At 40.9% G+C, this 26,293-nt stretch overlaps 1 protein-coding gene across 1 annotated transcript; it reads left to right on the forward strand.

The window, feature by feature from the left end:
• Positions 1 to 359: 359 nt before the first annotated feature.
• Positions 360 to 22,191, forward strand: LOC133800125 (probable L-type lectin-domain containing receptor kinase S.7). The gene is made up of 5 exons (XM_062238092.1): positions 360 to 2,639; positions 21,086 to 21,143; positions 21,290 to 21,472; positions 21,809 to 21,949; positions 22,045 to 22,191. Exons 1-5 carry the CDS (start codon positions 721 to 723, stop codon positions 22,189 to 22,191), a joined length of 2,448 nt encoding a protein of 815 aa, XP_062094076.1. The 5' UTR covers positions 360 to 720.
• Positions 22,192 to 26,293: the final 4,102 nt, after the last annotated feature.

Genomic DNA, 26,293 nt, shown 5'->3' on the forward strand with positions numbered 1-26,293 from the left:
TGGGTCTTCTTATTTTATTTTGGCATTTTTCAACTCTCCAAATTCACACCACAGCTTTGTTCTACTTACTGGTGGTGCCATCTCTATTTTCAAAGCTATTTTATTCATATTGAAGAAACTCATTTTAATGCCCTTTAGATTCCATTCCATACATTTTTTTTATTACAAATATAAGATAAGGTTACCAAAAACTTATATCTTATTCAAGATTGTTACTGTCTCAAAATAATTGAATAAATGATAGCCGTCCCGTCCATTGAACATCTTCCATGAGAAAGTACAACGTAGAAGTGACCAAAGGTGGAGTTCAGTGCTATATGGGACCCATATTTTTATTTTATTAGATTTTGATTGTCACATGCAGCATTACATTACATAGACATAAAAATGGCCAGTTTTGAATAATGTTTTCTCTAATGGTATGTTTAAGAAGACCCCACTTTGGATCAAATGTAATCTGACCTAGTTGTCCTATCAGAAGGAATAAGACCCATAATTTTAAGTCCCTCAAAACAAACGTCGTCTTTTATTAAGTAGAAAAGTTCTCATTACCGTAGGAGAAAACGACCACCCCACGCGCCCATTCTTATAAACCGTTCAAACCCCACTTTCCCTCTAAAATTCAATCTTTATCAGTTCTAAACCATCTTCAACCTCTCTCTTTCTCAAAACAACAGAAACCCTTTTCCCTTTCTTGGTTTAGACAAAATTTCCACAAAAATGTGTCGAAGAAAGCTTCTTGCTTTCTTGTTTTGCTTCCTTCTTTACTACTCCGTAGACCCACCTTTTGTTTCTTCTTCTGATAATGTGAGTTTCGATTTCCCTTATTTCAGTCTCAGAAACTTCACTCTCCTCGGAGATTCTTATCTGCGAAACGGCATAGCTGGCTTGACAAGAGAGCTCGGAGTGCCTTCTTCTAGCGCCGGGACTGTAATCTTCAACAACCCAATTAAGTTCTTCGATCCTGAAACCAATACCAGAGCTTCTTTCTCTACCAAATTCTCTTTTACCATTAGTAATGTCACTCCGAGCTCTTTTGGAGATGGGTTATCGTTTTTTCTCTCTCCGGATAACCGAATTCTTGGCAGCTCTGGAGGCTATCTGGGTCTTGTGAATTCTTCTCAATTGACCAAGAACAAGTTCGTGGCCATTGAGTTCGATACACGCTTGGATATGCACTTCAAGGACCCTAACGACAACCATGTTGGATTGGATATCGAAAGCCTTAATTCGATCAAGACTGCTAATACTATGTTGCAGGGGATTAATCTTAAAGGTGGGAATATCATTACAACTTGGATTGATTACAAGAATGATCAAGAAAAGTTGAATATCTTTCTGAGTTATTCGAATATCAAGCCGGAGAAGCCGATTTTGAGCTTGGATATTAGTCTCTCTGAGTATCTGAAGGAGAATATGTACGTAGGATTTTCAGCTTCTTCTGAAGGGAGTACTGAGCTTCATCTGATTGAGAATTGGAGCTTCTGTACATATGGCTTTTTATCTTTGAGAACAAAAAAACATCCGCACAATGTGTCGGATAGTTCGGTGATTGTTACACCGATGATTCCTGTGGTGGATTCTTCAAACCATCATCACAAGAAGCTTGGTTTGGGACTTGGGATAGCTGGACCGGCCTTCTTTTTTGTGGCTCTTGTGATGTTCGGTTATGTGTCTGTGAGAAGATTGAAGAGTATTACAACTCAGAGGAGCTTCAAACATGATCTTCTAACGGGTCCAAGAGAGTGTACTTATAGAGAGCTGAAGTCAGCCACAAAAGGGTTCCATGCGAGTAGGATAATAGGCCATGGAGCATTTGGTACAGTCTACAAAGCCTTCTTTGTCAATTCAGGCACCATTGCTGCGGTGAAGAGATCAAAGCATTCGCATGAAGGTAAAACTGAGTTTTTAGCCGAGTTGTCTATCATTGGTTGTTTGAGGCACAAGAATTTGGTTCAACTCCAAGGCTGGTGTGTTGAGAAAGGTGAGTTGCTGCTTGTTTATGATTTCATGCCTAATGGCAGCCTTGATAGCTTGCTTTACCAAGAATCCGAACAAGGCCCCTGGTGGAGTTGGTCACATAGATACAACATTGCAGTTGGTTTGGCCTCTGTTCTGACGTATCTCCGTCAAGAATGTGAGCAACAAGTGATCCGCCGAGACATCAAGACCGGAAATGTATTGCTGGATGGAAACTTCAATGCAAGACTAGGGGATTTCGGTTTGGAAAAGCTCATGGATCATGATAAAAGCCCAGTTTCTACTCTAACCGCTGGAACAATGGGGTACCTTGCTCCTGAGTATCTTCAGTATGGTAAAGCAACTGAGAAGACTGATGTTTTTAGTTTTGGTGTTGTGATCCTTGAAGTGGCTTGTGGGAGGAGGCCAATAGAGCGTGAATTCGGTACTCAGAAGATGGTGAATCTAGTTGATTGGGTTTGGGGTTTGCATTCTGAAGGGAATATCATTGAAGCTGCTGATAAAAGGTTGAATGGTGAGTTCAAGGAGGAGGAGATGAGAAAGCTTTTGCTTGTGGGGTTGAGTTGTGCTAACCCGGATAGCGCCGAGAGGCCTACAATGAGAAGAGTCTTGCAAATTTTGAGTGATGAAGTTGAGCCTATGGCAGTGCCAAGGATCATGTTGACGCCATTTTTCGTCAACAGATAAAAGAAGAGAGCACGTAAACAATTAAAGACAATGGCCAAAAGAAACAAACGAATCAAACACACGGTTTTTTACGTGGTTCAGCAGTTAAATCTGCCTAGTCCACGAGTCTCTGTTATTAATCTCAAGATTATCTCTGAACAATTCTTTAGCATGAATTCTCCAAAGTTTTCTCTCAAGGATCAGAATTTCAGTCCTTTACAATGGTGCATGGCTTCTCTATTTATAGAGAAGGATGCAGAATACTATCCCACATATTTTGGGTAGTTACTCTTTTGTGAATAAAAATAAATGGCTTTAAATGCCAATAATCAGATATAAAAGGAAACGTCCCCCAAGGATCAGGGGGCGTATAACTGAATTAAATAATATCCCACAATTCTTGGGGATTTACACCAATTAATGAGGGCTACATCTCATAGTTATAATACTTGTAGATATTTAAGGTGTTATAACGTATCTTCAAGGCTCCAACATTTTAGGTCTCATGTCATTGTGCGAGCCACTGACATCTCCCGAGCTAACGTTGCTTTCGAGATGTGACATCGAGCTCAAGACCCATGCTCCGAAGTTCCTGAGGATGAAGGTGTTCTCGGAGCTACCTTTCGAGATCGAGATCATTTCGAGATCACCGCATTCGAGATCATATATCATACTTTGCAGGCTCGACTTACAATCCTAGATCACTCTAATCCTCACGGGACCATTTGTTGCGAACTCAGCTTTCGAGGTCATATTTACTATGGCTCGAAATCTGGGTATAACATCTTGCCCCCTCAAAAGTATTTGTTCGAATCCTAAGAGAAGGAAACTTTTGAACTACTCTTCCTGGGAACCATACCGTCACACTCTTGAAAATGGACACGTGCCAGATGGGTATTGCTCACTTTAGGTACTTGAGTACCTTGGGAACACGCCCACGATCGTTCGTCTGACAACTTTTCGGCGCCATCTTGTCACCGATCTCCATCCATTCGATCTGTTGAGGATTTTAATCAACGCTCCTGATTAATTTAGTTTTCCCACCTATATATACAAGACCCCCTCTTCGTCTTCTTCTCATTTGTTCATCGTAAACCAGAAAGGAAATAAAAAAAACAAGAAAGCCATAAACTTTCTTAAGAAGCTTCCGTCCCGTGCATGTTTTCTCGACCCAAGAAACAGAGGAATCCTGGTCTGTTCGAGTCAGTGAGTTCTTTCTTGCAACCTCTTCTCCGAACGACGATCTTGCTGCAATCACCATCACTGTGTAAGTATGCCATTTTTGTTTTTAGCTTTTTTTTTATGTCGTACTTGTTGCGTATGCTAGTTTGCGTTACTAGAATGATACGATATGAGGTTTTGAATCAATAGGCTTTTATGTTTTCTGGATTTTCTTTCTGGATGTTCGCCTCTGGTTTATGCCCAGTTTTGTCCTTTGAACGAAGTTTCAACTTTCTGGGTTTTGAAAATTTTAGGACATGTTTCTTGTACACTAAGTTTTCGGGTAAAAACCCTTGTTCTTGACAATTACATGAAACCCAAAAATGCCCTTTCCTGGCTAACCGCCACCTTTCTTTCCCTTGAATTTCGGGATTTTCAAAAAATCATCCACGTTCTTTTTCTTCCCTGTGGAACACGCGCTCTGACTCTTTAGTGAGGGTCTTAATACTTAGTTTCTTGCCCTTAGATCCCCGAGCTCATCCCATCGAGCTCGTGATTCTTGCATGCATGGCCCTCACCATTTTTTCTTTCTCGTTAGATGTCACAGAATCCGGAAAGACGGTGGGGGTCATTACGAGCAATCCCTTACGAGCCCAAATCTCCGAGCCCAGAATCGGTCTTTGCCCGGAACCAACGTCGGATAAAAGAATACGAGCTTGCGCGCGAGCAGGAGGACATTCGAGCCCACTATCGTCGTCAGATAGACGAGGTCATTGAAAAGAAGAGAAAAGTCCTTCGGGAAGCCATCTATCCGGAGCCCAACCCAGGACCTAGGCCAATTCCCCTCGACCCAGCGTTAAAAGTCACGGTTGCATACCACCCAGGGGAACTCCAGTTTTCCTTAATGACGGAGCCTTCGTCTTCACAGCCTAGGAGGGAGATGTTTGAAGCCGAATTCTACCAAAGCTCGGTTACCACCACCGACTAAATAACTGATATCTTGGCCCTCCATGGCCTTAGTTCGTTGGACACACTGAAGTGTCGAGCTCCGACAAGGCATGAACGGAGCTGTTTCGCCCCTGGGGGTCGCGATTCCAGTGTGAAATACGCGGCCTGGAGCCAGGAACATATAAGGGCAGGAGCTTTGCTGCCCCTGAAGTCCTTTTTCAGAGACTTCATTGATTTCGTTGGGTTGGCTCCATTCCAACTCAACACCAATTCATACAGGGTGCTGTCTGCCCTGAGGTCCTTGTTCCACGAGCTGGGGTGGACAGGGCCTGCACCCCAAGAGATTTTATATCTCTTTTGTTTGAAGAGTAATCCCTCCAGAGCTCGGGGAGGAGATGGTTTTTACTATCTTTCGAGCTACCCCAAAGAGACAAAGATTTTTGAAGATCTTCCAAACCACCCTCCTGACTCCAAGAAGGCTTTTTTCTGGACAGACGGTCTGTCCCCGTCTCGACATCGTTCTTTCAGGCGGATTCGTAAGTACTCTTGTTACTATTTTTTTTTTTGAGCTCGGAGTTTTAGCCCTTAAGACCATACTTAGCTGAAATGTGCTTCGCCTTTCAGCTAATTTTCAGCGTCCCTCCCCCTCCAAGACAATGAGGGAACACAGAGAGGCCTTGCTCGGACTTCCTTATGGCAGGAGGTCTCTCTCATATCTTCTTCATGAGGACCAGCTCCGAGCCTGTGGGTTGTTGGGAGAAGGCCAGTCAACCTCTGACTGGTCTAATAAAAAATACGAACGTTGGGAGGAGGTGCCACAGCCCACAAACACCCTTCTTCCGAGGAGAGAAAAGAGGGCACCTCTCCCGGTTCGCTTGAGGAGTCCACAATCTGGGAACGAAGCCAACGACGAAGCCTTGAGCTCGGACTCAGATGAAGGTAAAACCCTTCCTACTTCGAGAATGTGGTCCCCCACTTTGCTAAAACACAGACCCAATAGACTAGTCTCGTGCCCACAGGATAGATACCACTTCTACATATGGAGTTGGGTATATGACTGTGTCCATAGGTTTGATAGTGGGCTCGGGAAATACGACACTATGTACACCACGGACGAGGTGTGGAATGGGATAAATGTGCAGTATGGGACCAATGATTATAGGGACCTTTCGAGGTTATCACCAACTTATAGGGAAGGCACTCCCCCCGCCTCTTCTGAAGACGGGGGAATTTCATGGTCCCCAAGCTCAAGCTCGGGGGAAAGTTCCAGTTAGGTTTTTTCTACCACCACTCTATACGTGATACCGAAGTAACTTGTACACCTCTTTTACTGACTCACTGTGTTGACTTGTGCAGGCGATATGGACTCCGACCTCGACGCCCTTATCGACAATGCGGGTGCCAAGAGGAGCAAACGCCCCAGGGCAGGGGGACTGAAAACCATCCAGCCTGGGAAAGGCTCCAAGAGATCTAGGAAAACGCCTCCTCCTCCCCCGCCGGCTTCGAGCTCTGCTGCTGCGTCAACTGGCCAGACTAACGCCCCCAAGACGATGCCATCCTCGCAGGCCGTCGTCTCTGCGGTGGCACCGGCCTCACAGGCTGGTATCCCTGCCGTGGTCGAATCCCAACCTCCTGTGGCGGGTCAAACGTCTTCTACTCAGCTCGCCAAGAGACCTTCTGCTTCTCGAGCTCAGAAGCTAACCATCTCCACCCATATGGACTCGTATGTGGTGGATAACGCTGCCGGACCTCATGGATCTACGCTGATTTCGGATGTCATGTCCCGGATCGGCCAGAGCTACGGCAGTTTCGAGGCTCCTCAGTGGCAGTGCCTAACTGGCACCCGAGACCGCACTGTCCTGTACGAGAAGAGTATCGAGCACACTGTCGCGGTAAGTATCCTTCTATATTCCTTTTGCTTACATTCATACTGTCTCGAGGCTAATGGTGGTTTCTTCCTTTTTTCAGGCTCTTGCTTTCACTGCCCAGCTCAATTACGAGCTGAACAACGAGATCCATTCGAGCAGGACCCACGCCCAAGAGGAGAGGGACCTCCACCTTAGAGCGAATGATGACCTGAAGGCGGCGAATACTAAGCTCGAGGCAGTGGTTAAGGAGCGTGAGGAAATGGCCAAGGAGCTCGGAAAGCTGAAAACTGAGATCGAGGAGCAAAAGAAAGATAACATCCAGCTTCGGGAGACCAATAAGAAGCTCGAGGAAGACAAGACCGTCACCCTCGACCTTATAGAGGATGTCAAAGCTCGCCTTACTGCCGAGTACAAAGAAAAGAAGGAAACGGCGGTCGACTCAGCCATGTACCGGATGTGGGCTTATAACGAAGAGCTGGACACCAGCTTTTTGGGTCCCCACGAGGCGTTGTTCCTTGAACGATGGAATGCTCGGCTCGAGAAGGAAGAGGCTGAACGGCTTGAGAAAGAGAAGGCTGAGCAGCTCGAGAAGGAAAAGGCTGCTCCGGGTACCGTTTCGGAGGAAGCTCAGGAGGATAGTCATGCTATTCGTCCTGAGGGGTCCGGTGCCACTGATGCTGAGAAGGCCAAGGAGACTCCTCTTCACTGAATCTGACCTTGGGGAGATCAGTTATCGGGGCTGCGTCCCCTTATGTAATTATTGTAATTTATGCCCATGGGGCTGATACAATTTCTTTAACTAATTCTTTTACATGCTTTACATTTCTTGGCTCGAAATATTTTGCACATTTTTATAATTGATGAACCGGTTATGTTTATTTATGCATACAAACATAGTTTGGATTTAGGCTCGAAATTCGATGCATTCATGCATAGTTTATTCGAATTATCCGCTTCCGACCTCGTTACTTATCAAGGTCGGATATTACTTTAACCATGAACTTCGAAAGTACTTATATGGTATGTAATATGAATGATTTTGTTATATCTTTTTTAGTTACTTTTCCTCATCCTCAGTATTTTAGCTCCGAGGTTAAGAGTTCGAAACTATATTTCTAAGATATTCCAGCCTCGACTCTGACTTATCTCGCAATAGGTTTAGGCTCCCATTTATCATCGATCGATAATTTGGCTGGTTTGTTCCAAACCTGTTGTGTTTGCACATCTGGTTAACTCCAAATACTTTGTTTTTTATGGTTCGGTTATATCCGAACTATCTAAGCTCGCGTACTTTGTTATATCCAAATACCTTATATATATTTTTGATGGTTCGGTTATATCCGAACTATCTAAGCTCGCGTACTTGGTTATATCCAAATACTTTATATATATATATTTTTTATTAAGCTGGTGGTATGTATACCAATGATGCCCCCTTAATATCCTATGAGTGTGACCATAGGTTATTAAATTAAGAGAGATTGCAAAAATAAAAATAAATTACATGTGAAACAAAGTAGACATTTTATTTGATGAAATTCAAAAACAAACTAACATAGATAGAAAAACAGGCAACACTTTTCCTACACTATTGATAATAAGGTCTAAGGTGTTCGCCATTCCATGCTCGTGGTATGAGGCTCCCATCTAATCTCGCAAGTTTGTATACGCCAGGGCGGATGACTGATTCTATCTGGTATGGTCCTTCCCAGTTTGGCCCGAGTACTCCTGCTGCTGGATCTCGGGTTGCTAAGAATACGCGTCTCAATACCAGATCTCCTACTCCGAACTTTCGATCTCGAACCCTGTTATTGAAATATCTTATGGTTCGTTGCTGGTAAGCAGCATTTCTCAGCTGAGCCTCCTCCCTTTTTTCTTCGATCAAGTCTAGGGTTTCTTCGAGCCGAGTATGATTGGAACTTTGGTCGTAAATCTGAGTTCGAATCATTGGAATTTCGACCTCAATGGGCAACATTGCCTCGCAGCCATATGCTAGAGAAAATGGGGTATGTCCAGTTGATGTCCGAGCTGTAGTTCTATATCCCCAAAGGACTTGAGGTAATTCCTCAGGCCATCGTCCCTTTGCTTCTTCCAACTTTTTCTTCAAAGAACTTTTGAGAGTTTTATTAACGGCTTCGACCTGACCATTCGCCTGAGGGTGAGCCACTGACGAAAAGCTCTTTATTATACCGTTCTTGTTACAAAAGTTGGTAAATAAGTCGCAATCAAACTGGGTTCCGTTGTCAGACACAATCTTTCTTGGCACTCCATATCGGCATACGATGTTCTTTACCACGAAATCTAGGATCTTCTTCGAAGTTATGGTCGCCAATGGTTCAGCCTCCGTCCATTTTGTGAAGTAATCAACCGCGACCACAGCATACTTTACTCCTCCTTTGCCAGTTGGGAGTGAGCCTATGAGGTCGATGCCCCATACCGCAAAAGGCCATGGGGATGTCAACATGGTCAGTTCGGAAGGTGGAGCTCGGGGTATCGTGGCGAATCTCTGGCATTTGTCGCACTTTTTCACGTACTCGAAAGAGTCCGTTTTAATGGTTGGCCAGAAATATCCTTGGCGTATAATCTTCTTGGACAGGCTATGCCCCCCGGTATGGTCTCCGCAGAACCCTTCATGAATTTCTTCAATAATCTTCTTTGCCTCGGGAGGAGTAACACATCTGAGCAATGGCATGGAATACCCTCTTCTGTATAGCTTCCCGTCCAGGATGGTGTAACGAGGAAGTTGATACATTAGTTTCCGAGCCTGATTTCAATCTTTTGGAAGAATTCCATTTTCGAGATACTCAACTATCGGGCTCATCCAGGTCGGCTCTGTCTCGATCATACACACATCTTCCCCGTCAGGCTCAGTAATGCTGGGTGTTGACAGGTGCTCTACGGGTACAACATTCAGCTCCTCATTTTCGGCGGAGGTGGCGAGCCGAGCTAAGGCATCTGCATTTGAGTTTTGTTCTCGGGGAACCTGTTCGATTGCATAAAACTCAAAAAACTCTAATGCGGACTTTGCCTTCTCCAGATAAGCTGCCATTTTTGTGCCATGAGCCTGGTATTCTCCCAAGATTTGATTAACCACGAGCTGGGAGTCGCTGTAGTAATGTATAGCTTTGGCCTTGAGCTCTTTTGCTATTCGTAGTCCCGCAAGTAAAGCCTCGTACTCAGCTTCATTATTAGATGCTTTAAAGCCGAACCTTAACGCAGAGTGAAATTTGCTCCCTGCAGGAGTGATCAGAATAACTCCTGCCCCCGCTCCATTTTCATTTGACGACCCGTCGACGTAAAGTTTCCACAGCTCGTGGGCCGTGGTTGTTACCTCGCCGTCGGCGATACCGGTGCACTCCACTATGAAATCCGCCAACGCTTGTGCCTTGATGGTCGTTCTCGGATGGTAGGTGATCTCGAACTGTCCGAGCTCAACAGCCCACTTTAGGAGTCGACCAGACGCCTCTGGTTTAGACAAGACTTGCCTTAGTGGTTGATCTGTTAGTACATGGATAGGATGTGCCTGAAAGTAAGGGCGGAGCTTTCGAGATGAGTGGATCAGATTGAGGGCGAGCTTCTCCATCAGTAGATATCTTGACTCTGCCCTTAGTAATCTTTTACTGATATAGTAGACGGGTTTCTGTATTCTCTCTTCCTCTCGAACGAGCACCGTGCTTATCGCGTGTTCGGTAGTTGAGAGGTATAGGAACAGTACTTCTCCCGTCTCAGGCTTTGATAGGATGGGTGGTTCGGCTAAGTGCTTTTTGAGCTCCTGAAAGGCTAGCTCGCACTCATCTGTCCATTCGAACTTCTTACTTTCTTTCAATAAGTTGAAGAATGGGAGACCGCGGTCCGTTGACTTCGAGATGAACCTGCTCAGAGCTGCCATCCTGCCAGTCAGGATTTGAACATCTTTATGCTTCCGAGGTGAAGGCATATCGATCAGGGCCTTTATTTTGTTGGGATTAGCCTCGATCCCACGAGAATTGACAATGAAACCCAGAAAATTTCCTGAAGACACCCCAAAAGTGCACTTCTGAGGATTCAACTTCATGTTGTATTTTCTGAGCACGCCAAAGCACTCTTCGAGGTCATCAACATGGTTCTTGTTAAGTTGAGACTTTACAAGCATGTCGTCAACATAAACTTCCATGTTGCTCCCTATTTGCTCTGAGAACATCATGTTTACGAGCCGCTGGTACGTGGCTCCGACATTCTTGAGTCCGAATGGCATGACATTGTAGCAGTAGAGCCCTTTATCTGTGATGAAGCTCGTATGCTCTTGGTCGGGGGCATGCATGGGAATCTGGTTATATCCAGAATAGGCATCCATGAACGACATCAGACCATGCCCCGCCGTGGCGTCTACGAGCTGGTCAATTCTCGGCAGGGGAAAACAGTCTTTTGGGCAGGCCTTGTTGAGGTCCGAGTAGTCAATGCACGTCCTCCACGTCCCATTGGGCTTCGGGACCAACACTGGATTGGCCACCCAGTCAGGGTAAAAAGCGTCGCTTATGAAATTATTTGCTTTCAGCCTGTCCACTTCCTCCTTTAGTGCTTTCTTTCTGTCTTCATCCAGCTGCCTTCGCTTTTGCTGCTTCGGGGGAAAGCTTTTGTCTATATTCAATGCGTGGCTCGCTACATTAGGGCTTATTCCCACCATGTCGGAGTGTGACCACGCGAAGACATCCTGGTTTTTCTTCAGAAAGCAAATTAATTGCTATTTTGATTCGTCTTGGAGGTGTTTCCCGACCTTCACCTTCTTTGAGGGATCAACTTCATCGAGTTGAACCTCTTCGAGCTCCTCCAAAGGTTGGAGGTCAACTTTTTCCTCAATCCTTGGATCGATCTCCTCATCAATTTCTAAAACTGTCCCATCTTTATTTTGTATGACAACGAGTGCTTGAGCGCTCGTTTGTTTCTTTCCCCTCAAGGAAATGCTGTAGCACTCCCTTCCTGCCAATTGATCTCCTTTCAATGTTCCGACCCCGCTTGGAGTTGGGAACTTAAGGGCTAGATGCCTTACAGATGAAACTGCCCCCAGCCCGACCAGGGCGGGTCTCCCGAGCAGTACATTGTAGGCAGATGGTAACTCTACTACCACGAACTCCATCATCTTGGTCACCGAGACTGGATAGTCTCCCAAGGTCACAGGGAGTTCGATGGACCCCATACAGGCGGTTCCTTCTCTAGAAAAGCCGTACAAAGTGGTTGCACAAGCCTTCAGGTCACGAAGGGAGAGTCCCATTTTCTCTAGTGTTGCTTTATAAAGAATGTTAACTGAGCTCCCATTGTCTATGAGAACTCGGCGCACTCTTTTGTTGGCAAGCTGCAGGGTGATGACAAGTGGATCATGATGAGGGAACTGGACATGGGAGGCATCTTCCTCGGTGAAGGTTATAGGCTGAGTTTCAACCCTTTGGCTTTTTGGTGCCCTTGGTTCGGGTTCATAAGGAGACCCGTCCCCTGTCTTCAGCTCATTCACATATCGCTTTTGAGCATTTCTACCCCCTCCTGCGAGATGAGGACCTCCCGAGATGGTTATTACGTCCTCTCCATCTATCGGCGAAGGCCTGTCTTCTTCCCGAGATCGGGAGTTATTATTCTGTGCTGCTGGAAGCGTGGCTACTCTCTGGCTGGCAGTAGTCTGTCCAGTACTCTGGTTTTTGACATACTGCTGAAAATATCCTCTCGAGATCAACCCTTCGATTTCGTCCTTCAGCTGTTGGCACTCATCAGTTGTGTGTCCGGTGTCCCTATGAAACCGGCAATACTTACTGGAATCCCTTTTGGACTTTTGATTCCTCATAGGTTCCGGACGCCTGAAGGGGACCTGGTTTTCATTAACCAGGTATATATTTTCCCGAGACTCGTTGAGCTCGGTGTGTACTTTATATACGGAGTAATACCTTTCTCCTTTCTTTTTCTTTCCCCCTTCAGCCTCCGGGTTATTTCCCTCGCTCTTTTTCCTCTTAGAGGGATTCTCTGAGGTAGGCTGTGAAGCTGCTGGGTCAGCCGAGGTTGAGGCGGAGTTAATGTTTATCGTTGTAGTTTCGGCTTGCGAGGTCGCTTTTAGCGTTGACCTCGCCTCCTCTACATTGACAAATCTCTGCGCCCGCTTGTTAAACTCGGTTATTGACCTCACCGGTTTCCCTTGCATGTCATCCCACAGGGCACTTCCAGGTAACGCACCAGCTCGGATTGCCATCAAGTGCCCACTGTCATCCACATCTCGAGCTCGGGCGACCTCTAGATTAAATCTTGTCAGGTAGCTTTTCAGTGTTTCGCCCGGTTGTTGTCGGACGTTAGTCAAAGTGGACGCCTCTGGCCTGACTCCCATCATAGCCCGGAACTGCTTCTTGAAGTCCCTAGACAATTGATCCCACGAAGTTATCGAGTGTCTCTTGTACTTCTCGAACCAACTCTTGGCAGGTCCGGTCAATGATGTCGGAAACAACATGCACCTGAGCTCGTAACCTACGTTACTGGCTCTCATAATAGTGTTGAATGTACTTAGGTGGCTACATGGGTCGGTTTTTCCTTCAAACGCTGGGACGTGAGGAATCCGGAACCCTTGAGGAAACTGAGTGTTAGAAATATTAGGAGCAAACGGCTCGAGCTCCTCATCAGAGTCCTCGTATCGACCACTCCCTCGTTCATTCTTCAAAAGCCTAAAGGCTTTTTCGAGCTGATCAATCCTTTCTTAGACTGGGTCCTTAGGTGGTGCCTGGAATTGATAGTCATTAATCGCAATCCCAGGCTCGCGTCTCCGTGAGGGATCTCTACGCCCATTCAGATGATTCCTTAGATCCGGATTTGTCTGATCTCCTTTCCCCCTGCTCTGATTCAGATGATTTCGCAGGTCAGGATGACTCTTGTGATTTCCAGTATTTTTACGACCCCGGTCGTGTTTACTGACGGACCTAGTTTCTCCGGACTCATCACTGGTGAAACTCCTTGATCGGTCATTTCGTGGTGGATCCTTTCTACGTCGCCTTGTCTCCGCAGTGCGAGATCGGGACGTCTGACTTCTTTCAGATGGCGCGCCTCTCCGCTCCTGAAACGTCTCCCTGTTTCCTTGTCTTTCCCCTGTACGCCCTTGATCCTGATCTCGACCAGGTTGAGCGTTTCTGCGGGGAGGTGAAGGATATCTTATGGGAGACGGAGGGAACCGTATAGGTGACGGTGGTTGTCGTCCTTGCCTCGGCCTAGAGGGTCCAGAATTTGCCCGAGATGGGCCAGTTGCGTTCGGTGCACTACCAGGAACCTGAGTCCGAGCCTCGGCAGGAGCTCGGTTGTTCTCAGTTCCTGCAGGCGCTTCCACAGGTGGATTAGGCGGGACCCGAGCTCGGGTACTCCTCTGAGGCCTAGAAGGAGCAGATGGCTCTGCTGGTGCTGGAGGTTGTGCCGGCCTCCTTGTGGCAGCATTTTTTCGTGGATGTCCACGGGGCCTCCGGGGAGGAACGTGCACGTCCCTGGGAGGATGGACTTGGTCTTCGCGCGGAGGAGGGGGCTGAGGCACCTGCGCCTCTGCGGCTATCCTAGTCAACTCCTCGTTACGTTTGTTGGCTTCTGCCAACAACTGTTTCAACAGCCGATTCTCCAATTCTACAATAGGGACATAACGTTCAGGGTTATAGTACATGTCCTCATCCCTTGGTTGTGGAGGTGGTCCCCGGGAATCAGAGGACCCACTCCTTTCATCAGCGTCCGGGTTCTCCATTGGCTGTTTTCCAGGACGCCTTGGGTAATTTTCTTCAGGAGTATTCTGATTGTTTGCAGCCATGAATCTCTCAGGGATGGATGCTTGAGGCTCTCAATGAAAGCACCAAACTGTTGACGCCGTTTTTCGTCAACAGATAAAAGAAGAGAGCACGTAAACAATTAAAGACAATGGCCAAAAGAAACAAACGAATCAAACACACGGTTTTTTACGTGGTTCAGCAGTTAAATCTGCCTAGTCCACAAGTCTCTGTTATTAATCTCAAGATTATCTCTGAACAATTCTTTAGCATGAATTCTCCAGAGTTTTCTCTCAAGGATCAGAATTTCGGTCCTTTACAATGGTGCATGGCTTCTCTATTTATAGAGAAGGATGCAGAATACTATCCCACATATTTTGGGTAGTTACTCTTTTGTGAATAAAAATAAATGGCTTTAAATGTCAATAATCAGATATAAAAGGAAACGTCCCCCGAGGATCAGGGGGCGTATAACTGAATTAAATAATATCCCACAATTCTTGGGGATTTACACCAATTAATGAGGGCTACATCTCATAGTTATAATACTTGTAGATATTTAAGGTGTTATAACGTATCTTCAAGGCTCCAGCATTTCAGGTCTCATGTCATTGTGCGAGCCACTGACATCTCCTGAGCTAACGTTGCTTTCGAGATGTGACATCGAGCTCAAGACCCATGCTCCGAAGTTCCTGAGGATGAAGGTGTTCTCGGAGCTACCTTTCGAGATCGAGATCATTTCGAGATCACCGCATTCGAGATCATATATCATACTTTGCAGGCTCGACTTACAATCCTAGATCACTCTAATCCTCACGGGACCATTTGTTGCGAACTCAGCTTTCGAGGTCATATTTACTATGGCTCGAAATCTGGGTATAACAGATCAAACCAAGTCTTAGTTTCTCTTGTAGTTTGCATTATACTTTGGATGACATTGTTTCAGATGATGATGATGACGATGAAGAAGAAGAGTGTAAGGAATCAAGCTCTATATGTGAGATTAAAGTTTCTCAAGAATGATGTCAAGTTTTTGTTACATTCTACAGATTGATTGTATTTTTTTTTTCTTTTTTTTTCTTTTTTTTTCTCCATTCTTTGGTTTGAAATTGGAATATTGTTCTCCTGTAATGTGGAGATAGACTGTATCAGCTCACTGGCATGAGTTCAATTCTCTCCATTGAACTATGTGGTCTCTGCTTCTTCCTTACTATATATAAGAAGCTTGTTTGAAATGTACACAAAAAAGTTTAATCTTTTGTACATTTATATATGAAGAAAGAAAATACATGCATTTTAAAATTTGTTAGCGTTAATATATATTATATAATTTGAATTAATAAAACTCTGAGAAGATCTTACTCTATTCTACCAAATAAAATAAAAAAAGCATTGCAACTACTCCTGCATTACACAATTTTAAAAAAAAAAATTGGATGAGTCCCTATGATTTAATAAGTAACAACCCACACAGGAAAACATATATTAGACATATATACATAGTGCTGTAATTAATTTATCTGTAATGTTTTTTCTTTGGAAAATTTACAATTATATAATATTTATATAAAATGGTAAAAAAGTAATTTAAATAAACAAAGACATTTTTGTAATTACGTTAGAAAAAACAATTGCCTTTTTCTTTTGGCTAAATAGATTAATATAAAGTTTTTCAAGCATCATCATGGATTATGATACTATTAATTTCTCAACTACTTTAATCTCCTTTAAGGCTTTTCCGAATCATCATCAACCACAATGTTTTCTTTCTTCTGTTCTAATTAGTCCACATATATATTATATACAAGCAACTTTTATTGTACATGATTGAGTTTAAGCAGCTTCTCTCCTATAAGAACTTGTACAAAGAGTATTGAACAAAAGCCAGAATATATAGTGGAACCCAGTTAAGTAAAAGCCTATTTTTTTTTAAGAACTTCAACCTGCTCCAGAAGTAGATTACGTTGGAGTATATATATGCAGTGGAAATTTGAAATTTTTTTAGAGGGTACATAAATATCAAAATATACATAAAAATTAGTAAATTGTAAAATTTAGAGGACATAAATGTCAAAATTTACATAAAACGTACTAATTGTAAAGTTTAGAGGGTATACATGTCAAAATGTACATAAAAAGACTAAATTGTAAAAATGATATTAAACTTTTTTTGTTGAAAAAAAAATTCAGTGTATGCATCAGCCCACCCCGGCTCCGTGTGGGTCCGCCAACGTATATATGGATTACCATAATCAATTATTAACTCTAATTCAAACTGATACATGTTAAATTTTTGACTAAGAGACCTGTTCTTGTTCTAAAAATTAAGAAAGACTTGTGGGAGGTCGCTAGTTGAGTTGGTCCAACCAACAAAAACATGATAGTCTTTGGGCATTAATGAACACAACACTTAGTCAGGTTTTTTCTATTTGACAATTATGTACTATTGCGACTAAAACATATTACAATATATATACTAAAACATATTACAATATATATACATATATTAAATTTTGTACGTAGGAATATATTTTGATGGAATTACAAATTTAGATTTTTCTATTCTATTTACTCATATTTTTTTCCGAAAAAAAAGGAATGATTATTGAAAAAAATTATAGGCTTTTGTATCATAATTATAATAAGATTCAATTCAATTTCAACCAAAATTTCACATATAATAATAATATATTTAATAATATCCACTGAGAATAATATTTAATTAATTTAAAAATAATTATTTAAATTTATATTCATACACAAAAAGATATATTTTTTTTATAAAATATCTTTAATTTAAAAAAAATCTGCAAAAATAGATATGAACATATTATTATAAATAAAAAATTAATATCTTATTTAAATTTAAAATAATAAAAGTAAATTAATCAACCACAAACAAGTGGATAAAAAATAAGATGGTAATTAAATAAAATATAAATATATTAGATTTCACAATAGCTTTCACACTATTGGAGATGGTGGAAAATCTTTCGATTAATGATGCTACACAATCTATTTGAAGATTTATCGATTAACTTATACTTACTAATTTTGTTAAAACTTTGACGTCTCTTTTTTCCCAACCACCTTCAACAATTTCAATATGGACCTTTCAATATCACACACACAATATAAACAACAAATAACATCTAAAACATAATAGAAAAATAAGATGAAGATATTAGAATATCACGATCAATAATTTAAAATAAAATCTTTAAAGTAACAAATATTAATAATTGAATAAATATCCAAACTTTAAAGATTAACGAACATTAATAATTGAATAAATACCCGAGATGATTTTGTTATCATTATTAACATGTAAATCAATCAAATTTGGAGATATGAATTGGAATTCATTGAAAATTGAAATTGAAAGAATTTAGAGAGAAAAAGAGAAAAAGAAAAGAAAAGAAATTAGAGTAGAGGAAAATATGAGATTAATAAATAATGTTGAGAATATATATAGATTTACAAATAGATATTTATCTATATTTAAATAATTATATCTTATAAATATCTCATTTGGATTTAAAAAATTACATTTATTATTATTATAATCTATAAAATGAATAAAAAAAATTAGATTAAAAGATAAAATAAATAGAGTGGTTTGGAGAATTCTTAGAATGTCACAAGATCTCCTTGGATGGATATATATATATACTAGGTAGAAGCAATATGCAATACACATTCGATTAGTTTTGAAGTTGTAAACATTGTTTATTATAATTTTAATAAAAATTGGTTCATTGTTTTAAAATATATGATTTATACTTTTTTGGACTATGTGTTTTGTCCCATTACATGTTTGGATCTTGTGTTTTGACAAATTACTTTTTGGACCCTATGTTTTGTAAAATGGTTCAAATAGAACCATAAACCCGATTTTGGTCAAAGTTTTTTCAACTGAAATCACAAATAATTCACCAAACTAATAATTCAGAACAAAAATAAAATAATTTTACTTAAAAACCGTGTTGTTATATTTAATTTTTTTCTTTATCAAAATTGAGTTTATGATTCTACTTGAACAATTTTACAAAATATAGGGTTCAAAAATAAATTTTTTAAAACATAGGGTCCAAATATGTAATTGGAAAAAATACAGGGTCCAAAAAAGTATAAACCCTAATATTTATATATATATATATAATTGAATGAATTATAGTTCTATAGTATATATAAATATTTATATCAATAATTTCTACATATATGATATCTAAACACAATGTTGACATAGATATATATTTACATAGTTACATAACATATATATAAAATACAATAATATTTAAAAATAAATTAATAATAGAAATAAAATAATAATAGAAAAAGTCATAGTGTAGACAGTAATATACATGCATAAACTATTTTTAGTTTCTAATGTATCTCACAATGTCTTTGGTGAATTTGATGAATAAAAAGAGCTCCAATCACTTGATAAAAAATAAACCATCACACAAATTTATAAGATAAAAAAATGATATGTATGTCAATAGTATTTTTAAATAAATATGATTTAATTATTTAAATTATCATAAAATATGTTAAAAATATCATATTTTAATTAATTAATTAAGTTATTTTTGTTTAAGTTTATGTTTGTTCTAGTTTTTGAATTTGGTAGTGACAACAAAATATTATATATTATATGTTTAATATAATAGTAAGTTTAAGTTTAATTAAATTTTGTTTAAGTTATAAAATATATGATTTTATTATTTTTAAATAATTATCATTGTAAAATATCTCAAAAATATCATATTTTAATTTATTTATTTAAGTTTATTTCATATTTACAATATATTATTAAATATAAAAATATTCTGTTAAATATAAAAATATTTCGTTAAAATTAACGAAAAAAAATAAAAAACTATTAAACCAAAAAAATTTCGTTATATACACATTTTTATATAGAAGATATATATATATATATATAGATAAGATAATATTATTCAACATAAGTTGTTTGAATGATGAAAGTTTGTTCGTGTAAAATTTATGATTTAGATTTTTTATTAAACCGATATTGGTTAATTGAATTGTACAGATTATACTGATTTAACTTCAAAACCAACTCCTTCCACCTTTCTTTTATCCAAAACCTACAAAAATTCTAAATATTTTGAAATTATATTTTAAGAATATTCATTATTGTTACAAAAATAATTTATTTATAGTACTTAAAATTTTGTAAAACCAAAATTAATACTACGTTTAGGAAAAAAAAACAAGATTTTAAAAATTAAGATAGAAAATTATCACACGGTCATCGAAATGACATAATTTGAAAACACGATTCGAGAAAGGAGATGATGTATCAGTATATTTGAAATAAAGTTCAAAATATTTTGTAATTGTATTTTAAGAAATTGGTCAAAAAAAATAATTATAACCCAAAAAAAAAGAAGAAAAAAAAATCGAGTTATAGTGGGATTGAAGTGAGAAATGGGTTGGCTGATTATTTTTTTTGTATATAATTTTATTCTAAAATTATTATATTATTTTAGTTTGATCCCACATTATTCATTTTAAATAGTATCCTGTTATGCTTTTTATTTGGCGTCTTGTATTATTTTGTAATTATTTAATTTCCCGAGATTCAATAAACAATAGCTCACAAATCTTTTAATAATAATAATCATAAAAAAAAAGTATTTGGCATAAATATCTAATATTTGTATTTTGTTATACTTATATACCTAATATTTTTTTAATATTTTTTTAATGACAATAATATCTAATACTATCAAATTAGTGATTTCGACACTATAACAAAAGACAAATTTGACTATTAAATGAAGTATCATAGCAAAAATACCATACCTACTGTATGCATATGCATTTGATCATAGTATTTACATTAGTTTCAAAAGTACCCCTCTCATTTGGTTCCCACTTTCTCTCTCTATTCTCGGTCCCGAAACTAAAATCCCCATAAACTCTCACTCTCCTTTTGCACAGTCTTTCGCATACTCACTGTGGCTTTGTCTTCCACGATCACGACAACATAGAAAGTGGCAAGAAACCATTGCCAGAGTAGGCGGGTAGGCGAGAAAACCCATGAGATTGACTAAACAACCCTGAAATAGGCAAAGGTGAGGGATTTACTTGTTTATTCTGCAATAAATTGTCTGGGCCTGGTTTATTTGTTAATTTTTTCTTCATAGGAAAGATCGGGGATGGGGTAGGAAGAAATCTGGGTTTTTTTTCTTCGAGATTTTATTCACCTCGATAAAAATTGATAGGCCTCTCAATAGTATTTGTTAGATTCTGGCCTCGATAGGCCTCAATAGAATAAGGCATATTTCTGATTCAACATGTGCCTTGATAGGCCTCGATAGACCTCGACAGTGGTGCCTAACTTCAATATTGTTGAGGCCTCGATAGGCCTCAATAGGACTCGATAGAATTAGACATTTTTTATGATTTGCATGGGCCTCGATAGACCTCGATAGAACTATGCATTTTCTGATTTTGCACGGGACTCGATAGAATTGGGTATTTTCTTATTTTACCTATGCCTCGATAGTAATGGTCAACATCAATATTGTGTACTACCTCAACCGACCTCGATAGGCCTCAATAGACCTCGATAGTTTATATGTTGTTTGATTTTTTTAAACCTCGATGGGCCTAGACATGCCTCAATGGTCCTCGATACTTACTAGATTGTTTAAAATTGTATTTTTAACATATTTTTTTTTCTAGATGCCTGATTTCATTGTACCATTGGAGAAGCACTTTCCTGGTCGTGTCACCTATAGAGGTAGTGCTTACTTGGAAACCCTTATATAGCAGTTTAAGAGGCATAGACTAATTGAACGGGCAGAGCCATGCCTGTTGGGACATTTCTTCAAGGTTAAGCCCTTTAGTTTTTTTTGGGTTCTACTGCATCAACTTATGTTGTGGAAGGTGGAAAGCAAGAAAGGTGAAGAGGGCCAGTTCTACTTGGTTAACTTTCTTTGCAGATTTGGGATTGCGGAGTTTGCCCTAGTCACCGGGCTGAATTTTGGGAACACCCCGTCCCCAGATGAGTTGAGAGAGCATCTTTTAAGTGATCGGATCATCCAAGAATACTTTAATGGTGATTCCAAGGTTAGCTTTAGCCAGTTGGAAGATGCTTTGAAGGCCTCGACAAACCCAGAAGATGCATTTAAGCTGGGTTTGTGCTATTTGATAGAGGAGGTACTGAATGCCCCAGAGAAGACAACACAGATATGGGGTAATTACCTGAAGTTGGCTGAGGATCTTGACTACTTTTTCAAGTATCCGTGGGGTAAGCTGTCCTTCAAGAAGGTTATTAAAGGAGTTCAGAAAGACATGCAGAAGCAATTGAAGCATTATGAGGAGAAGAAGAAAGAGGGTTCAAGCAAAAAACAGAAGGAGTCGAAGTATAGTTTCTATGGCTATGCCCCCGCAAATCTGTACTAGGCTTTTAAGGCCATGCCAGCTATCGGAAGTAAGTACAATGAGAATAGTGGGAACCAGATTCCTAGAATGTTTAGCTGGGATACGAAGACCGATATCACTCTTTTGATAGTTGAGTTGGTTCCTATGTTCGCCAAGCATCGAGTAAGTTCCACTTTATCTTGTTAAATGTCACAAATTAATTGATTAACAGTTTATTTTGTTAAAGTTTTTCTGACACATGTTATTCGACCATGCAGTTAGTTGTATTTTCCATGCCGAAGTCACATCTCGGTGAGACAGTCTACTACAATAGCCTCCCAGATGTTGATTCTAGGTTATGCCCTGAGTTGGAATCAACTGTAGTGGAGGCTAGGACTGAAACTGAGGAAGTAGTTCCTGAGTAGGAGGCAGAGAAGCTGGTAGAGGTTGCAAAGGAAGCTTCTATTTTTTACGAGGATGTCCCGGGGGTTGAGAAGGGCACTTCACAGGCCTGTGCACCTTCCTCTAGTTAGGTTGCCCAACCTGATTATGAGTAGTTGATGCAGAGGTTCAAAAGGATTGAGGAGGGCCAGGCAACCTTACTTTAGAATCAGACTACGATCATGGCTTAGTTGGCGCAGTTGATTTCAGTGGTCTCAGGTCGATCCACCCACTTAAAATCAGATACAGAGTCTGATATCTTGCCTGAGGACTACAAGCCCGATGATCCACCCTCCACTCCACAGGCCCAAACATCTCTTGTTGCCAGTGACGCCGACAGTCCCAGTGTACGAGTAGTACAGCCTGAGGAGGCAGCTGACCTTAAAGTTGTCAATAAGAAACACAGGCCCAAGTGTTTTGATAACTTCACCAACCCAACGAAGAGGATGAGAGTAAATAAACATGGGCTAGTTACTGAACCTTTGAGGAAGTGTGACCTGCAGCAGGAAAAGAGCTTCCATAAGTGGATGGTCGGGAAGATCGACAACAAGAGGGATCGGAACGTCCATACTAGGACGCACAGTGTGGCATGGTTCTTGCAGTTGCACACTATTCAAACTTGGCTTTGGGATTCGGTATGTAAATTACACTTATTTTTTCAATTCAATCATAAAATATGTTGATGGTACTAACAAATTTTCATGTTTTTACAGCATATTGATGCCGCTCTACACATGCTACGCCACTGATGCCACTTTTATCATGCCGCATTTTGGCAGGATGTTGCGATCATGAACACCACCTTCCCCCAAGTGTGCCTCAATCGTTGGAATCATTTCAAAGAGACCAGCTGTAACACCTTGGATAACCAAGACCGTTACAATATGTAGTTAACATAGTTTAGGACTTGCTAATCAAGTCATTTGATTAAAAATGTGATCCTAAGGTCAACAATCGAATTAGGGTTGAAAGATTTTGATCGTAAACGGTTAATTTTTCATTAAAATAGATGTTTGGTACATGGGATCCGAAAAACAGGGTTTAAGAGACAAATTTACAATTCTCAAAAGTATTTACAATCAGTGACCACTCTAATGGAAAAATACAAGTTTAGGCTCCGTCCCTATACTATCCATTGGCCATGGCAGACGAGCAGCTGACAATGTAAACCTCGCCCCCAGAGCTCTCCAACTCATGGTTAGTACAGCTTGCCCTTGCCTTTACCTGCACCATGTAGCACCCGTGAGCCAAGGCCTAGTAAGAAAGCTATAACAGCGAAGACATAATCAATACTATCAATCATGAGACAGATGTTTCAAAGCTCAACACATCATAAATATCAAATTAATAACAGTCAACATGTACGTTCAATTCATAAATTAGATAATATGCAAATGCTTAGGGTCGGCGCCCTTAGGCCGAGCCCTCTATTTACTCCACTGACTCCGGCTCGCTTAGGCCAAGTCCATTGTATAATACTCGCTAGGTCTACACAATCTATCAATTATCTTACTAGAAACAAATGAATGTGTAACACCAGAGTCAATCAATACAGTATAAGAAGAGCCAGCTAGAAAGCTGACCTGACATCACTAAGGGACTAGCCTCGGCCTCTGCCTGCATCAAGGTGAATACTCGAGCTGGAGTCAAGCTGTCCACCTTCCCTGATTCCTCTTTCTTTGTTGTTGGGTAGTCATTCTTGAGGTGTCCCACCACCCCACACACATAATAGACCTTTGCCCGACATTCGCCCAGATGGCATCTTCTACACCTCGTGCACTCTGGGTAACTTCTCCATGTCTCACCGCCTCCCTGACAGCCACCCTGAACACCCTGACCCCTTCTATCAGGACCAGCAGCGGTCGAAGTGTCAGGGGTCTTCCTTTTTAGATCGCTGGGGCCTCCGCCCCTACTAGACCCTGAATATGGAGGCACCGCTCTGCGAACCTCCCATCTCGCAGCGTTCTGCCTCCAAATCTTATTCTCTGCCTCTTCAGCGGTAAGAGCCTTCTCAACAGCCTGGGCATAAGTCGTTCCCCCAGGTACTGTTGTAATTCTCACATTCCGGGCTATCATAGCATTAAGCCCTCGAATAAATCTGTCATGTCTGGTTGCATCCGTAGGCACTAAATCTAGTGCAAACTTCGCCAGCCCATCAAACTTCAGGGCATACTCTGTGACTGTCATGTTGCCCTGCACCAACCCCACAAACTCATTTACCTTCGCTGCCATGACGACAACGTTATAGTATTTCTGGCTGAACAAGTCTCTGAACCCATCCCAACTCAGAGTAGAAACATCCCTGGTCTGTGATGCCACCTCCCACCAAATACAGGCATCCTCTCTAAGCATGTATGTGGCACATGGCACCCTGTTATTACCTTCCACCCTCATAAAATCTAGGATAGAAATAATCATACTCATCCACTATACGACCTTCAATGAATCTGGTCCTCCCTCAAAGGTTGGAGGATGCTGTCTCCTGAACCGCTCATACAGTGGCTCCCACCTGTTCCCAACCTCAGGTGTTTGTACAACTGGTGCCACAACAAGTGAAAAATAGGTGCAGCACTCCCTAATGGAGCCTGCTGCATCAGAAGACGGATATGCTCTTTCTGACTCTGTAACCGGGTTTCATATCTGCAAGTATCTACTGCCAGTTCTCAGGGACTGGCGGAGGGTTCTGGCCTTGGTCATCATTTCTAGCCTCAGACCTTGAGCTGGCTAGTCGTATAGATCTCCTTGGACACATAGCTATCCAAGTTTATCTGCAATCAATGACTCGACGGCCAGGCAATGATGACATGTTAACAATCTTTCCATAATCCCCCATTGGAACTCAACCAACCACAAGCAATCAAAATGCAAACAATCATTCACATACAATAGCAATGCTAATAAGCATGCCTCAATATCATCACACAGTAGTCAAGGGCCAGCCCTTATCAGTATCTCATGCTCCCCACTAATCATGCAGTAAAGCATTTATATTCCATTTAGACATTTAATCATATAATCACATATATACAATTACCAAACCCTAAGTCGAGCTTGTCTTTAGCAGCAAGGGTACATGTCCAGCCAGTCTTCAAGAACCCTTAAACCTAGATGGGGAGTTGTCGGAGATCGCCCACGCTTGCTCCAAAAAAATCCGTCTTCTCTTGTCTTTTCTCTCCTTTTGTCTCTTTTCCGTCAAAAATCGCGATCCCCTTTTCAGAATGAAGACCTCATTCTATATTCTCCCCATAATGACGAAATTGCCCTTTTAATTCTGAAGTGTACGGCCGATAGCGCCGCGGCGCCAATTCCTGCGCCACGGCCCTACCAGGCAAAGGCAAAATCTCGAGTCTCTGGAAAGGGGCTCGCCGCAGCTCTAATACGCACTAGCGCCGCGGCGCCAATTCCTGCGCCGCGGCCCTAATTGAAATTTCAGCATAATCCACTCCAAATGCTTGATTTCTACACAATCTACTCCAAATGCCTAAAACATAAGCTTAACCTGAAATCAAGCAAAAACAAGCATAATTCCGCTCCAAAAACACAAGAACCATTAAAAAGACACTGATAAAGACACTTGAAAAGATAGGCTAAAGTTAGCCTAACAAACTCCCCCAAACTTTATTCTTACTCGTCCTCGAGTAAGGGAACGACAAATTAAACTAAAACAAATAAACATGACAAGTTAAGCCTCCAGTCTTATTTAAACCACGCCGTCATCACTCACAAAACTTCAACTGTTGATCAACCAGAATTTCAATTCAAAAACTCTAACAATTAATCTGAATGCCTCAAATTGCTTGTTACAGAAATGACTCCCCTCATCACTAATAATAGCTCTAGGAGTACCAAACCGGGTGAAAATGTACCTTTGGAGAAAAGTAAGAACTGTTTTACCGTCATTAGCGTGAGTTGCAGCCGCTTCCACCCACTTAGAAACATAGTCCACAGCTAGCAAAATAAATAGATTGTTGTATGATGACGGAAAAGGGCCCATGAAGTCTATACCCCACACATCAAACAGCTCCACTTCTAAAATACCAGTCAAAGGCATCTCGTTCCTTCTTGAAATATTACCAGTCCTCTGAC

This window comes from Humulus lupulus, chromosome 9, assembly GCF_963169125.1.
Source record: "Humulus lupulus chromosome 9, drHumLupu1.1, whole genome shotgun sequence".
Lineage (NCBI taxonomy): Eukaryota > Viridiplantae > Streptophyta > Magnoliopsida > Rosales > Cannabaceae > Humulus > Humulus lupulus.